This window comes from Triticum dicoccoides, chromosome 1B (genome assembly GCF_002162155.2).
Source record: "Triticum dicoccoides isolate Atlit2015 ecotype Zavitan chromosome 1B, WEW_v2.0, whole genome shotgun sequence".
NCBI lineage: Eukaryota > Viridiplantae > Streptophyta > Magnoliopsida > Poales > Poaceae > Triticum > Triticum dicoccoides.
Genome location: NC_041381.1, coordinates 13,483,809 through 13,500,936, shown reverse-complemented (window position 1 = coordinate 13,500,936; position 17,128 = coordinate 13,483,809). Strand labels below are relative to the sequence as shown.

Genomic DNA, 17,128 nt, shown 5'->3' with positions numbered 1-17,128 from the left:
GTACAAATGTATACAGCTTGTGTATGTCTTTCATTCATATATATAGAGTAGACAGGTTACTGCAACTGCCTTTGCACTTTTTTGAGCATAGAGAAAAAGAAAGGGGATTAATTTTCCATTTTGTTCACATGGGGTTAATCAATTAATATTCACTGGACGAAGTTGTTGTTTGGAAGAAAAAATATCCGTATTAAAGGCTGCACTGCAAAGCACATGTGAACATAATGCAGAGGAGGGAGGGGTCAGCACTGCGCTCTGCTCTCAATTATTGAGCGCTCACTCTCACTCTCACTCCCAGTCTTCACTCCCACTCCCTCTCGTCTTTCCCCTCTTCCGTCACCGCCAGTACCCCCACGCTGCCGTCTCCAAACCCTCACCACCGGAGGAGAACAGGAAGATCACAAGCAGCTGGCAGATGGAATCGGTGGAGCACATCAAGGAAGGCGATGACGCGGATGGTTAGTCCAGTCCATTCTTTTACTGACAACCTTGCTGCAATTAGTTTTTGCATCTTCATGTGGTTGAATCTGGGGCGAACATGATGGATTTCAAGCTCAATGCGTACGCCCTGGTTGTCTACCTGTACTGCACATATGCTATTAGGAGTATACATATCGATGCCAAGGACATGTTGCAACAGAACATTAAAGGTCCTTGCGAGAGTGCTCTCAAATGTTTATGTTGAAATTATGCTGTACTCTCCCGTGAAAAGGTTGCGATGTATTACAGAGTCCAGACTGAGCTGGGGAGAAAATGGTCAAAATATGTTGTAGATTTATGTGGTTGTGACTGTCTGCCTTGCCATTTCTGTTTTGTATTTTCAGGACCAGCGCACTATGTAATCTTTTACTACAAGGCCAGCCTGTAGATGAATCCTGAATGTTATTAGCATAACTGTCTTCTCTCATAAGCTAAGAAAAAAAAACAAGGGTCAAATTTCCTTTTTGGTGTGCAACGCTAGCTTAGGCCAGGATATCTCATTTTGGAGTTGTGACATGTGGTTGTTCTGCAGGCACATGAATTTTAAGTATCTGGGAGCTTGAGCAAGGACCAACCAGCTTGGGCAGTACTTGGTCTCTGCTTGTGTCTTTATGTGGATTGAAGCCGCTGAAACAAAGGATGCACACTCTCTCTGTCAATTACTGAGCACTTTTGCTTCTGCAACCTCTTCTCTCCTTGCTGGCTAGCTAGGCGGAGACGACTCTGTGTCGGAGAGTGAGAACCAACCATGGAAAGATTTCTGGTGAGTGCAGCTACAGGAACGATGAATTCCCTCCTGGGGAAGTTGGGAACCATCTTGAACAATGAGTACAAGCTGCTAAAGGGTGTTCGTGATGACATCAAGTTCCTCAAGAGAGAGCTCGAGGCCATGGCAGCATTTCTCCTCAGGATGGCAGATATGGAGGAACCTAACCCCCAATCCCAGCTTCATGCTGACGATGTGCGGGAGCTGTCCTATGACATTGAGGACAAAATTGACAAGTTTATGTTACTTGTCAACCATGAGTCCAGTTCTCAGTCAGAAAGCTTCAAGGAACTTCTTAACAAATGCATGAAAAAGATAGCAGACATCAAGACTCGCCATAAGATCGCCAAGGATGTCAAAGACATCAAGAGCCAAGTCAAGGAGCTGGCCGAGAGGCATGCAAGGTAAAGAATGGTTTATCATCATGCCCCAGAATTTTGTATCAAGTTCCTTTGTCTTTCAAGACCTTGTTTTTCCATTAGTGGCTCTCTGGTATCTGCCTTAAATTTTGTCACTTGCTTTTGCTTATATCCAATTTCTTGATCCCCCACTGAAGGTACAAGATCGACGAGTCTTCCAAGCCTAGAAATGAAAAGGTTGACCCACGACTTTGTGCGGTATTTAAAGATACAACAGAGCTTGTTGGCATCGATGCCCCGAGAGATGACCTTGTGAAGTTGCTAACTGACGAGAAAGGAGAATCAGCATATCAGCTCAAGGTTGTCTCTATTGTTGGAACTGGGGGGCTAGGTAAGACGACCCTTGCTAGACAGGTTTATAACAAGATTGGAGCAAACTTTGATTGTCGAGCATTTGTGCCGATCTCACGAAGCCCTGATATGTCGAAGATCTTGAGTTCTATATTTTCCCAATTGCGCAACCAAGATCAATATCATGCTGGAGCAGGGGATCCAACACTCCTAATTGAGCAAATCAGAAAATTTCTAGAAAATAAAAGGTATGTAACTAGTACAGCTAGTGGTTGCATAACATTCTGAGAAAAATTATTCAACTCTTGCTTAGATTTGTCGTTGGGTGTGTCCTAGTATCTATATGCAACTACTACTTTTATAATCTTTCAAAACTATAAATTGCAAGATGATATTCATAGTTGCGCTAACGACTAAATGATTTGAATATAGGCGCTATTTTCAACCTGCACATGGTTTATATATTGACATATTGGTATGTCTCTATTTTCGGGCTTCAACTATTTTCCCTTGCCAGTTGTCGTTTGCCAAGCTATTCGATGGGAAATACTGACGCAATTTATCGAATGCCTCCAAATTTAATTCTCAAATCTTCAAAAACTTGCTTTTCTACATTACATCATGTGTATCTCTCATTACTAGGGAAAACCCTAGATATTAGCGCGAGTTTTTTACCTAGCAATAGCGGCAGGGTCTCGCGCTAAGGCTAGGGTGCTACAGGTAACTTTTAGCAGTAGCACTGGTCTGAGCCCTCGCTACTACTAAGTCAAATATTAGTAGTGTTGGATTGGACCAGCACTATTGCTAAGTACTAGCAGTGTGGGCTTCTACCCCACGCTACTACAATTCGTCTGTATTTCATTTCTTTTGTTTTACTGTATTTATACACCATTATACAAATTTTAATACAATAGCAATTAAGAGATTGTTGTATCATGATGAATTATTATACCAGTGGGTGAAAGAAACGCGGATTAGATTTAAGTGGATGGATTCAAGGTGACCAACATGGATTAGCAGGACGATCCATCCTTCAATCTAATCCGCTTTTCATCCACCGAATGATATAATAACTCATCATGATCATAATAACAACTCATCATCATCATCATCATCATCATCATAGTCATATAAGAACTCATCATCATAATAACAACAACAACTCTTCATCATCATCATCATCATATAAGAACTCATCATTCTAGAACGTTCTAGCACATAACTCATCATCATCATCATCATAATAACAAATATTCATCGTCCTCATAGTCATAACCAACACTAGCTAATTGTTCTTAGCACATGATAACTATTAGCTAGAACGTACTCCTCTCTGCTAGGTAAAATAGCATAAAACAGGAGAACCCCTCCATCTCCATTATGGAGAATAGAGATCCACCTGTCTCCAATTCGTGGGCTGCTCACCATCTTGCCTCCAAGTAGTTCCCTGCGCGCATTCATTAATTTTCTCAATCATTTGATTCTAATGTCTTCATCTCTTCGAGAAATCGAATATGGACAGTAGAAAGCCCTAGGCAAATTTGGTCCTAAGCTATCAATATCCATGTCACCTTTGATATACATCAGATTAGGCACACAATCCTTTGGGAGCTTCTGTTGAAGAACATAATGGTAACATAGTTAGCAATAGTTTAGCTTAAGAAAAATGTGTATGAAAAAGATGGACTAGTGACACAATAGTAAAAAAAAACTTACCAGGCTATCTCCATGAATGTAAGCATAGTTCAGCATGTGGACTAGTGGCACGTATTGACCATAATGTGGGCTACTTTCATAAGTGATGTTGAAAGTCTCAACATCATTAAGAAGTGATATAAGATAATTTTTCTCCTTCCAATTCAGTTCGGAGCCATAACTTTAGTAGGTATTGTCTACTACCTTCCATATATTTCTTGTAGAATGAAAATAAATTGTCAACTATTTTTAAATAAACAATATAAATTACTTAACAAATTGTTTTGACTAACTGACATAGAGGTAGAACTGGAGGCATATCCACAACGACTCAAATGTCGATATAATCTTCAATATCATCTTCAGGACAAATATCAAAAGTTATTTTAATATCCTCATTAAATCCATATGCCTTGCATAGTCCCGTCCAATTAGAGCAACCCAAATGGGTGTGGTTTACCACATTGTATAGCTTAACCTCAAAGGCGAAACCATGCTTCGTCCTCAGGTGAGCTGTCTTTGTCTCCATACTCTCATGATCTTCAAAACCGAGATAATCCAAGACATATGGTCTTGCATGTTAGGGGATGCACTAGTCGAATTGTAAAAAACAGAAATTACAGGTTGAAGCAAAAAAGCACAAGTCATGCTTAATTACAAAAAAAACATGTCATCGTTACGTACCGTAAAAACTTCAAAGATCTCGTCTAGTTTGATGGTGAAGCACCTATCGTTTTCTAGGTGAGGCCTGTCACATATACCCCGGTCGTCGCTGTAGTATTCACACTCAGGGATCCTATCGTCGTCAGAAATTTCCTATGTTGATAATTTAAAGATTAAAAATCGATGGCAATTACCAGGAACTCAACGCACAGATCACTATTCAGCACTGGTTGACTTTCGGTGCGTCGAGTCTTCCTTGAAAAACTCTCATTTCACGTGGTGTATATGGTGAGCACTCCCTCTCTGATATTGTGATAGTCAGTGATGGTCTCTCCTCCTTTCTTTCCAAAGTGCATTACACCAAAATGTCTAGCACCTTGGAAAGAAAGAGAAGCGACCCCCACGACAACAGTCGGGATTCTTCCTCTCTGATATTTCGACTGTCAGTGATGGTCATTACTCCTCCTTCCCATAGTGCATTACAAAGGTCTAGCACAAGGAGAAGAAGGATAAATGACCCCACCGACCCCAATACAACACTCGGGATTCTTCCTCTCTCATATATGGAGCAAGGAGCCCCAATACACTGAAAATCAACCCCTTACATGTATGGAGCAATGGCATAAAATGACATATGTTTGCCGGAATGTCGCTTTTCTTGTTCCGGCAAATCACGAGCACTCGATATTCCTACTTTTATAGCACAGGTCATGATGAAATTCACGAAAAATTTAAGCATGACCTTTCCTAAAATAGGACATATCGAGCGTCTGAAATTTGCCGGAACGGATATGATCAACATTCCAGCATAACATAGGCCACTCGGAGGTGTTCCCTGCAAAATCATACACATGTCCAAAGGAACAACCAATACATGTCGAATATCCATCTTCTACACATCAACAAATGTCAAAAATCATACTCATTGTTGATCAAGTACAAGCTCTTCATCTTTAAATCAGAAATATATATACCTCAGTGGTCTTCTGTAGGTTGTTCTTGAGGTTCTGGTTATCCTTCTTCGTGCACCTCCTCGCTTCTTCACACTAGTTTCTCTGCTTCAAAACAAAATATGAAATTAAGATACGAATTTCGATCATCAAATCTCATATAGCATTCTTTGATGACAAAGTGAGAATGACATAAAATAATTTGTAATAAATTGGAAACAACATTTGTATATTTTATTTGATACCTAAAATATTTAAAGGTATTTGGTCAACAAAAATACCTAAAAATATTTTATTCGAAACCTAAAACATTTTTATACGAAACCTAAAACATTTTTATATTCAGAAAATCTATTCGATTACTAGTTTTCTATTCTATTCAAAAGACCATTCTACCTATCTGTATTATACAATAAAATTCACACTACTGCCTACTACCATTCTACCTATCTATTCTATTCGAAAAACCCGCATTCTACCTATATTTCCTATTTTGTTCTATTCAAAATACCTACATTCTGTTTTGAAAACCTAAAGTTTCTATTCTGTTCAAAAAACCTACATTCTACAAGCAAATTCTACCATTCTACCTACCTACCACACTACTGCCTACTACCATTCAACCTATCTACCATCCTACCAATTTAGTGGAAGAACAGAGGGAGGAGGGAGGGAGGGAGGGAGGGAGGGAGAGCTACCGAGGGAGGAGGGAGCGGTGGCGGCGGCGGGTAGCGACGATGGCTGGTCATGGTCGCGGAGCGCGAGAGAGAGGGAGGAGAGTGACTGATGAGATGAGGAAACAGACGGCCGTTCGGGAACAAGGTCAGCTTAGTAGTAGCGCGGGGAAGACAACCGGCGCTACTGCTATCTTTTTAGCAGTAGCGAGGGGTCCATGGACACCGCTGCTACTATAGGCAGCCCCGGTGGGTATGGTGGGGTCCACACATCAGTAGCGCGGGTTGTCATGCCCGCGCTACTACTATGGGCTTACGTGGCGCCGGCCCATTACCCCACACTACTTTTAAGCCTCTACCTATAAGTTATTTCCTAGCAGTGTCTTTTGTTAATTAATCTAAGATTTTTCTTCTAGATTTATGATATTTTTTAATCATATTCAACGTTTAAATGTTATTTCCAGTCATACCATTTGCTGCATCATGCTTGAGCACTTCAGGCGTGTGACGTTGTCTTACTAAATTGTTAATATCTCCACCATCACATGCACGCAATCTTCTCTTTGGCTTAATTGCTGCAAGCGTATATCACCTAATTTCTCGCATTTTCTCTCCAAGAATTGATTGAGCCGTAAGACAACTTGCATACTGTATGAATTATTTGTCGATGTACCAAGGAGGCTGTGGTTCTTACTTTTATTCACATCAGGACTTCCTCCTGCGATGGGATTCCTATCTAGACTTGGATGCTCATATCTCATTTGGCACTAATATTTCTGCATTTGCATTTTACTCTAACTGCACATTTGGCTGGTGTGGTTTCAAATACCATATTCGGCTAGTAGAAAAAAAAACACTCAAAAGTCACATCTACTTAATACTGATACAGTACAAAGGTTGTGCACTTTGTTTTGGTTCATACTACAATAGGGAGACTATTTATGTAACTCCCATACAAATTTGTTAGAAATTGTTGTCGTTTCTGTACTAAGATTAACTGATGAACCCATCCCCAGTCATACATAACCTCTGTACCTAGCTAAATACTTTGAATATCCAGTGGTCCTCCGATACTCTTACATTACATACATATTATTTAATTTATTATTTTAACAAAATTATACTGCAGGTATTTGATCGTAATTGATGATATATGGGATGCACAAACATGGAAATTTTTGGAATGTGCTTTTGTCAAGAGCGGTCTTGGCAGTAGAGTAATGAGCACAACACGTAATAATGATATAGCAAATGCATGCTGCTCTTGTGACAGAGATCTTGTCTACAAGATCAAACCACTTAGTGATGCTGACTCAGCAAAGTTATTTTTCAAGAGAATATTTGGTGATGAAGAAAGTTGTCCTTCTAGCTTGAAAGAAGTCTCAAAAGATATTTTGAGAAAGTGTGCTGGTTTGCCACTGGCTATCACTGCCATATCTAGCTTATTGGCAACTGGGAAAACAGAACAGGAGTGGAATCAGGTTCGGAGTTCTATTACCTCTGTTGAAGGCAAAAGTTCTGATATAGAGGCTATGAAATACATTTTATCTCTGAGCTATTTCGACCTTCCGTTCCACCTAAGAAGTTGCCTACTATACCTTACTATGTTTCCTGAAGATTATGAGGTTGAAAGGAAGCGGTTAGTACACAGATGGATTTCTGAGGGTCTTATCCGTGGCAAAGACAGAGAAGATCTTGTTGAATTGGGAAATACGTACTTCCATGAGCTTATTAACAGATGTTTAATACAGCCGGTGGAAGTAAAATATAATGGTAAGGCATCAAGCTGCCGAGTCCATGACACCGTCCTTGATTTCCTCATTTACATGTCTGACAAAGAGAACTTTTGTACTTTGTTAAGCAAAAAAGCAAAGTCAGATCGCAGAATTCGTCGAATCTCTCTGATGGGAAATGAAGATCCAGAAATTATCGAGCAATTGGATTTATCACATGCTCGATCACTTGGTGCCTTTCGGCCTACCAACCAGTTGCCTTCCCTTGTGAAGTCAGAAGCTCTGCGTGTGCTGGACCTAAGACGGTGTGAACAATTGGCATATCATGTCGAAGATATTGGGAGACTTATTCAGTTGAGATACTTGAACATCAGAGGTTGTGTAATTGAGCTTCCTAAACAAATTGGAGACTTGGAGTATCTAGAGACACTTATTACGGATCCCAATCTTTCTGTGCTACCTGAATCAGTTAGTCGGCTAAAACGCCTGGCTCGTCTGTCTGTTGGAAATAGCACCAAATTGCCGGATGCGTTTGGAAACATGGAGAACTTGCAAGAGCTTTGGGAAATAAACCCCTTTATTCAATCACCGAAATTTGTAGAAGAGCTTGGCAAACTAATAAATCTAATGAAGCTGAAAATTTTGTTGAGGTCAAGCAGATTTGCAAGCTATGAGGAAAAATGTATAGTATCCTCCCTCTTTGAGTTGGATAACTGCAACCTTCGCAAGCTGTCTATTACATTTGAGTGGGGAGTAGAGGATGGCTTCATAAGAGATATGTGCTTCCCCAGTCTCAATTGTGTCCAAAGCATTTGTCTCTGGCATAGAGAAACCCGTTTGTTTGCCAAGTGGCTGCTTTCACTCGCCAACCTGCAAAAATTGAGAATCGTGCGTGGGAAGATAGAGCAACAGGATATTGAGATGTTTGGAACCATATCTACCCTGGTCAAATTTCAGTTGGCGTTAGACAGTGAAGATCCCATCAGCATAATCATCAGGAGTGAGGGATTTCAACAGTTACAGATGTTTGTACTCAAATGGTTTAATGGGTTGAAGTTTGAAGCGGGCTCTATGCCGAGTCTCAAGGTGCTTCAACTCCTTGTTCACGTGCGCAAGTTGAAAGACTGTGGTAATGATTTTGATTTTGGTATCCAACACCTCGCCAGCCTTGGTAGCCTCCATGTTGATATATTCTGCTTGGGAGCGAAGGCCGCGGATGTGGAGGCTCTGGAGCATGGTTTGAAGAGCATGGTCGAGGCAAACCCGAACCATCCTGCGTTGGAAATACGTAAATTGTGTGAAAAGGACATGTTACCAGATGAGTGATGGATACACATGTTGCATCCGATTGCTAGTACATGTGAAGAAACTCTTGCCCATTTACTCGTTTGCATTTCAGTCCTCCTAGGCTGGGACCCGTAGATTAGTGCATTGATGTGGCGAATAATTGATGTTGTAACCGTGATCTTCTACTGTTATTTCCCTTGTTATTAAGACCTCCCAGTAAGATTGAATTGACTACGGGTGTTCCTGGTTACGATAAGGATACTGGATGCGTTGTTATTGTTCGTTTTTTCGGGCTTGTGCATGTCTTCCCAGCAAATGCTCTTGTAACATGTCGCTTCCCTTCTGTTGGAGATGGCCGTGTCGTCCGCCTGCCATGGTGCACCACATCAGCTCTTGGACGACGTACGTGGATCTTGACAGTCATGATGTTAGCCATAGCCGCACTTGTGCTCAACACAAGTGGTCCTTCCCGCTTGTCCAGAAGTGTTCATCGGCGGTGGTTGTTGTTCTGTTGCATTGGTCCTATCAGTGGCGGACCTAGAGAGTATTTTGACTGGGGGCAAAGTATTTGAGTGGGGGCATATTCTTTCAAAATTCAAAGAATTTAAGCATATTTTTTAAAAAACACAAGCCAATATCACTAGAGTTTCAAATTTTGAGTGGGGGCCAGGGCCCCCACTCACCTCAATGTACGTCCGCCCCTGGGTCCTATGGGGCCTTAGTACGCCGACTTCCCGGCTGTCTATTACAATAAGTGTTGTCCGGCTCCGGTGAGGGAGGAGCAATGATGATGGCGTGCCTTTGGCTCGCTTCAGTGTTTGTAGTTGTTGCTACGTGGTCTATGGATCTGCATGTAATTTTTTCTATGTCTTGTGTTCGTTCTACCGCCATGATTAAAGATGAATAGATCAGAAGTTTTCTCAAAAAAAAATGCTTTTGAACCAAAAGGGACCGCAAAAGCCATACCTGGCTTATTACGAGGTATAGCGCGCGCTCACTCCTGTTTCTTTTTAATTTTTGGTTTTCCTTTTATTTTTTTCTTCTTCCAATCTTTTAACCTTTTTATTTTATTTTATTTTATTCTTGGGGTAAAATACAGGACATTTTCTAGACCTACATGAAAACTTTTTTCTCTTAAATTTTAGTAACTTTTACATATTTTTCAGTCTGAAGAATATATGAACATTTTACAAAATATGTGTACAATTCTTAAAAATACAATTCATCTTAACACGAATGCGTGCATACTTTGAAAAATACAGGACCTCGGTCGACAACGAAACATGTAGGCACCTGCTTGCGTGCCCGGCGGCGGCGACGGAGCAGGAGGTGCGGCCTAGCAGGGGCCGGCGCGGCGGCGGCGCACGGTGAAGAACCTGCGGTCGCTCTCCTTCGAGGATCTGTGACGGACGCTGGCGATGACGAGCATGGACTCCTTCACCCTGTACGAGCTCAAGACCGTCACAATCCACCTCCAGGTTCCTCGATGAGGTCGGCTTCGGCCCATCTACAAGGATTGCGTTGACGGCAGCCTCCGCCAGGGCCTCGCGCCGCATGCAGCAGGTCGTCCTCAAGTACCTCAGCCTCGAGAACAACGGCATCCAGGTGCATCATGATTTGTTGGTACGTCGCCCTTCTTCGGTGCCACAGAGATCGTAGGTTGGTTCATTGGTTCGGTGATGACCGATTAATTTTTTTTGTTTGGTCGAACAGGTAGAGGTGATGTATCTGGGGACGATGAGCAACGTGCAAGGCTACACCTGCATATGAGTAGGATGTCCTGCTCCTGTGTGTTCATCATGGATTCGCGGCAACAGCGGCGAACTTCCCAGTACAACGACGGGTTCTGTACTCTGTTCTTCGAGATTTTTTCTGTCTTCAGTATTTTCTTATAATGAAAAAAAAATGTCACATTCAGCCTTTCTTCCAGCCGAAACCCGACTGAAAGAGCCAAAATGATCCTACTGCAGTGCGTGTTACACCAGTTTCTCACCTCCTCCACTTAGCTTTCATTATGGATTTTATAATAAACACAAGTGCATATTGGAATCCAAGTAAATAGTAACGGCAATTATTAACAGGTTAGATGATGAGACTGTGGAGACCTATTGCTCGCATGTGTTCTAATTTTATTCTCGATAACTTTATTACTGTATATTCCCGCAGCAACGCGCGGGGTATTGTCTAGTTCACATAATTGATGTGTCCCATGTGTCAGCCCATGAATCATACTAGCACGTGCCTTAACAGACTTATCATACACATAGAACTGAAATACAATGGTTGATGAAGCCATTGTGGCTGGACTATTACAACAACACCATGGAACGCACTATAGCAGAGTTAATGGCAGCAAAAGACAAACTGGGGGCAACACAGACTTGAAACGACACCAATCCACACAGGGAACTGACTGGGAAACTCTCGTAGAAAAGAAACAATCCGACAGTGGTTACTTTGAAAGTACTCACAGGAACCAAATAATATATATCACTAAGCAAAGCAAAACCATGGCATAACCATAACCATAGCAATTCTAGCTATCATGGCATTTCAAACTTTAACTAAAAAGTATGAAGATAAATCATATAGCTAAATAAAATATAATGTTTTAAGTAGTATTCATGATCATTGTAAGATCATAACAATATTCTCATGGTCTTATATATAGACCGAGCTTACAATATCATGGCATAAACAAAATCGACAATCCAACTTCCATATCAGTGGCACGCACGCACTTTGCAACATCACAAGTCATCTTAGTTTCACCTGCTCGACAATTTGTTTCTCAGCTTAATTTACCTACGAGTTTATGTTGATTGACGAAATAGGGTTTCCCCCCTCCTTATATTATAAAGCAACGAACACCGATCACAAGGTAACTACTGAGGCGAACAACACATCAAGCCCAGAAAGAAAAAGAAGAAGAAATAAATGCCAACAACAGCAACTCGGCAAGAATGGATGATCCGCCACTGCTGCGCCCTCCATCTGCGTCCCACCACACGTCATGGCACTGGACCGCCGCATACCAAGCAACACCTCCAAAAAGAAAATGCGACGCCAACGACGCTGCTGCCCGGTTATCTCCTAGGGTTTCCCCCGACACGCGGAGGGGAGCGGGGGATGGGTAGCATCGACGCCCTTCAGGAAGGAATGGTGGCACCCCTAGGCGTCACCGCGTCGGAGCCGGATGAACCGGCAGGGATTTGTCCCACAGCCCCAAGCACCGCCACCCACTCAAACCGGAGCCATCCAACCAGCTTGCCACCCGCGACCACGTGCCACCATAGTCTTGGACTCATCCACATCGCCCCACCGTGAACACCACCACAAGGTCAAGAGAACGGAGGCAAGGAGCGCCCAAAGGCAAGGGCGGAGGCACCGAAGCCGCACGGGAGGGAACCGCCTCCACCTCAGTCACGCCGGAGGCGTCTGCCTCCAGCACCGACGCGGATTGCTGACAAGGCCACTCAGGCCCTGCTAGGCCCATATCAGGCCTGCAAAGCACCGGCTACCGCGCTGCTGCATGCCAGCAACCTAGCCGCCACCCTCCACTAGCCCGACGCACTGCCACCGCCTCCCGAGAGCCACGCCGATGGCACGCCCTACCGCCGGCCCGCCTAGACCCTGATGGGGCCCAAAGGGCTCATATCTGGGCTGGACGGGCACTACCAGCCTGCGCCGCCTCGCCACCGCCGCCCAGAGACCGCTGTCGCCCGCGCCAAGAGCACCCGCCGCCATGCAGGACCTCCGCCGCCTAGGGGCACCGCCCGGAGTCGCTCCGCACTGCGCCGGAGGAACCCCGGGAGGGGAAAGGCCAGGGGCCACTGCCGCCAGCGTCGCCCGGGCCAGGCTCGCGGCGGGCGCTGGCGACATCGGCGGGGAGGTATAGGTGAGAGGGGGGAGCTCGCTGAGGGAGGTGCGGGGCGCGGCCGGTCCCTACGGGGGCGACGTGGTCGCGGTCGGGTGGAGAGAGTCACTGGTCAAGTTATCTAGAGGGAGTCGCTCAGTTTTTTTTATTTGAACCTCGAAGTTCAACACTGATCAAATTGTGTGACCAAACTGCACGGGCGTGTGACCAAACTGCACGGGCGTGTCATGCGAACGTGCCGAGGCCTACCAGTACAAGTGAAAAGTTTCAACATGTCATGCACCACATAAACAAACCATTTTGACTGGAACATCCCTACTCAAAATAGATGAACCCTGAATGTTAGTAGTAAGGGCCGGACCCAGGAAAAAAAATTGAGAGGGGCCAAAAAATTATGGCCATATTTATGAAGCAACCAGGCAAAAGGGGTTTGGTTCAGGTGCAGGGGTCACCGCACCTATTATGGCGCAGGCCCAATCAATGCGTCCCACGTATGCTTGTAGGCCCAGGCAATTCATTATTAATCTCTACTCCTAATAGAGCAGTTGGTAGGATTGCGTCCACGGTTTATTTTCGTCTGGTTATATTTCGTCTGGTTTATTTTCGTCTCATATCCCACCACCATATCTCCTCACATTGATTTTTTTACCCTCACAATAAAAACTTTCCTAACTTTTCCAAAGTTTCCTATCTAGACACGTTATAAACGGGCATGTACCGATAGCACGTTATCAATTAATAAAATTTTGTTTTATGACAATCAATTCCAAATCCTAATTTTCCTAATGCATCGATCTTTGCCTTTTTTAAGTAGTTATTTTGATAGGGAGGGTTTAGCCACGAAAATCATCCCTCCATCGTCGGCTGCATCCCTCACCCACGTCGCTGTTGCAGGATCTTCATCCGTCATCCTGAGCAATTGGGGCGGCGATGCGGGCGAGCTTCACGATAGTGGGGAGGACCAGGCCGCGGTGAAGGCAGGTCATGCGCTCCTCACGCTCCACGAACGGAACCTGCGCACGGAGGCGGTAGCGCGGGGTGGCAGCCGACAATGAGGCGGCCGCGCTACGTGACGAGCTACGGGTCCCCCTTTGTGATGTTTTGGCATCGCTCCTTCATCGCACATCCTCAGGTTCCTCTTGCCCTTCCCTTCCTCTGTCCTCCTCTCCCATCTCTATGCTTTCACGTGCATCCAGTTTTGATTCCTCGTGTGATATATACCAAACATAGGTACGTCAATTCACTTCCTTCCCTTCCCTTCGTCCCTCGGTCCCACGCTCGTGGCGCTGAAGTGGTGGCAACAGGCGATGGCGGTGGTGTCGTTGATGGCGGCGAGGACAGCATGTGGCAGCTCCCGAAGCATGAACACGACCGCACCTCGGGCCTGCCGTCTGCCAAGATATGGGCGAGTTCTCGTGCTGCCAACCATAAACCCTCATGTCCTACAAATTCCTCAAACCCTACCGTCTTGATCCCGTCCACGCTCTGATCCAAAGGACGATGCAGCTCTGGCCGATTGACAATGGAGGTTTGGGATCCTTCCTCTCAGCACCCACTCCTGGAAGAATCAGCGGTGCGCCACGCCGATTGAACCCCGTCGAGATCACTCGCCAAGATTGCTATTCTGAAGTTTATTGTAAATAAAGTGAAGAGTGAGACAGGATCCGTTTATTTTCAACCGGTTTATTTCCATCAAATTACCCCCACCCCCACGCCCACCCACCGAAACGCGCCCAGCGAACCGGGGAGAGATCCATTGATTTGGCTAAGGTAGGAAAGAATCTATTATTTGTTTGCTAAAGCAAATTGCATTAATGGGAGAGATCCGTTGATTTGGCTAAGGTAGGAAAGAATCTATTATTTGTTTGCTAAAGCAAATTGCATTAATGAAAGAGATCCGTTGATTTGGCTAAGATAGGAAAGAATCTATTATTTGTTTTCTAAAGAAAATTACATTAATGAGAGAGATTTGTTGATTTGGCTAAGATAGGCGGTTTTGAGTAAAGTTATCTTTACTGTAGACATATAATGACAATTAATCAAGTATCAACATCATTGCATGCTTATTGTGTGGAATGTGTGTCCCAATGTTGACAGAAGGTATAAAAAGATTGTCTTGGAATTATTATTGTGTTGGGAAGATATTGCCCTGAATTCTCATTTCTCATCAGAAATTTAGTATCCATTTTCGTTGATCTTATTTGCAACATGTACAAGTCAGTAATAATCTAAGGGGGTGCCCTACCGGAGAAGATTATGATAGTTGGACAAGAAACTTGGTACTGTCGTGTAAGGTAAAGGTAGGAGAAATAGGAGATAAAAGCATGCATGGTGGGAGAAGGAAGTCGAATGTCGCGTGGTAGCTCAGACATGGAGTGTGGAAGAAAGACAATGACGAGATGTATGTATCTACTAGATCATGACCATGAGATATCATCCCATAGAAATGACCTTTGACTCTCATGTCACATGAATTTTCTCTTTGTATATATATATTTGTTAATCCGTGGCAACGCACGGACACTTAGCTAGTTCTCGTAATCCTCCTCTATAATCCCGTTTGTTCCGGAATCTCCATTCTCTCTCCAATTTCCTTGTCGATTATTCTCTCTTCACTGCTGCTATTGCAAACTTGCAAATTCTTATCTCTGCTTGTCCATTCAACAACTAATCTCCATCGGCCATGGTGAATGCCTGCTCGAGGACCGTTCGCCATGCTTGCTAACCTGCTGAAGAATCTTCCCATCGGATGCTCAAAAGTACTGGTCGGTTGGAGTTGGGCACGATGAGAAAACAACGTTATAGATCTCATTTGATCAATGGCATCGAGGAGTGTGTACCAAGATTTTGGTTACCGAATGAGGCAATTTTACCGAGGGGGACGGGTAAACGTGGTTACCACGGTTACCAGGAAATACCGAGAAATACCGAGAATATTTCGAACCAATTTTATAGTTGAATTTTAAATTCGAATAAATGAATGAACGAACGTTCGAACCAGAGACCTGCCAAAACACATCAAAATCAACTCTCATGGCATTAATTAGATCCTACGCACTTTACTACAAATGGAGCGTTTAAATTCACAAATTTCAAAAAATAGTATTTTTTGCTCGGTATGAGGATTTATCAAGGTGCACGGAAATATGCTGTAACCATGGGAATTCTTGAAATTTCGACTGGTAACCAAAACCTTGGTGTGTACTCAAGTCGATGGCATTTAGGAGTGCCTGCATGCTCTGAGCACATGTCCATAAAAAAATAGATCACATTTTAGTTTCAAAGGTTGGGGTGATGACATGTTAAGGAAGCTGACGATCAAGCATATGCTGTGGTGTGCTGTGTGAACCCGGCGGAGTTCATCGTGGAATTGAAGAGAGAATGGAGCGTCCGAAACGAACGGGATTAGAGAAGGATTAAAAGAATTAATAATTAGTAGCCTGGGCCTACAAGCTTATGTGGCAAGCACTGATTGGGCCTGCACCATAATAGGTGCGGTGACCCCTGCACCTGAGCCGAACCCAGGCAAAAGCATCCACCTAAACTAAAACACAAGCATAATCACGTAATTTTCCACATGATAACCAAGTTAACTAAAAAATGAAAGAAAACAAACCTCTAAGACAAAACGAATTAAATCATTATGACAATATCTTATTTTGAAGTCGCGAAATAGAACATTGGTAGATTACTCTATCAATCTAAGATACAACATGCAAGGAAAAAAGGCGTTACCAAATTAAGGGAGAACGAAAAGATTAAAAAAGATCAGTATTAATAAAGAAAAGGAGCTTTAGCGCATTACCTTTTGTTTCATCCCACAACGGTCTTGGACCGCGTGGAAACATTTAACTACCCTTCATTGGAGCATCTCCAGCCGCGCCCCAACAAGGCCCCTCAGGCGACGTTTCGGCCGCCGGCGCCAAAAAATCGGCCCAGTCGCGCCCCCAAGGGCCCAGTTTTCGCCGGCTCGGGCCAAAATTGGTGCCGGCGGACCCAACCCGAACCTGGCGCGCTGAGGGGCGCCGGCCGAATCGTTTTTGGCGCGAAAGAGCCGGGGGCCCTCCTTGCCAGCGACTCGTCTCTCTTCTCGCCGCTTCGTCGTCCTCATCGCCTCGTTTCCCGCGGCGAATCAATGCCAAAGCTGCCGCGCCGGTCAGCCTCCATTGATGCCTCACAGGCGGCGCAGTGAAGACCGGACGACGCGCGTCCCCTCGCCCCCCACGCGTACACGCGGCGGCCACGCGTATGCGGCGCGTCCGCCTATATAAGCCGACCCCCAGCACGCCGGAG

At 44.2% G+C, this 17,128-nt stretch overlaps 1 protein-coding gene across 1 annotated transcript; it reads left to right on the top strand.

Moving 5' to 3' along the window:
• Positions 1-244: 244 nt before the first annotated feature.
• On the top strand, positions 245-9,192 carry LOC119316053 (disease resistance protein RGA5-like). Its single transcript, XM_037590444.1, has 4 exons — positions 245-458; positions 1,013-1,650; positions 1,803-2,204; positions 7,068-9,192. The coding sequence occupies exons 2-4, from the start codon at positions 1,229-1,231 to the stop codon at positions 8,995-8,997; spliced, it is 2,754 nt and encodes a 917-aa protein (XP_037446341.1). The 5' UTR covers positions 245-458; positions 1,013-1,228; the 3' UTR covers positions 8,998-9,192.
• The last annotated feature ends 7,936 nt before the right edge of the window (positions 9,193-17,128 follow it).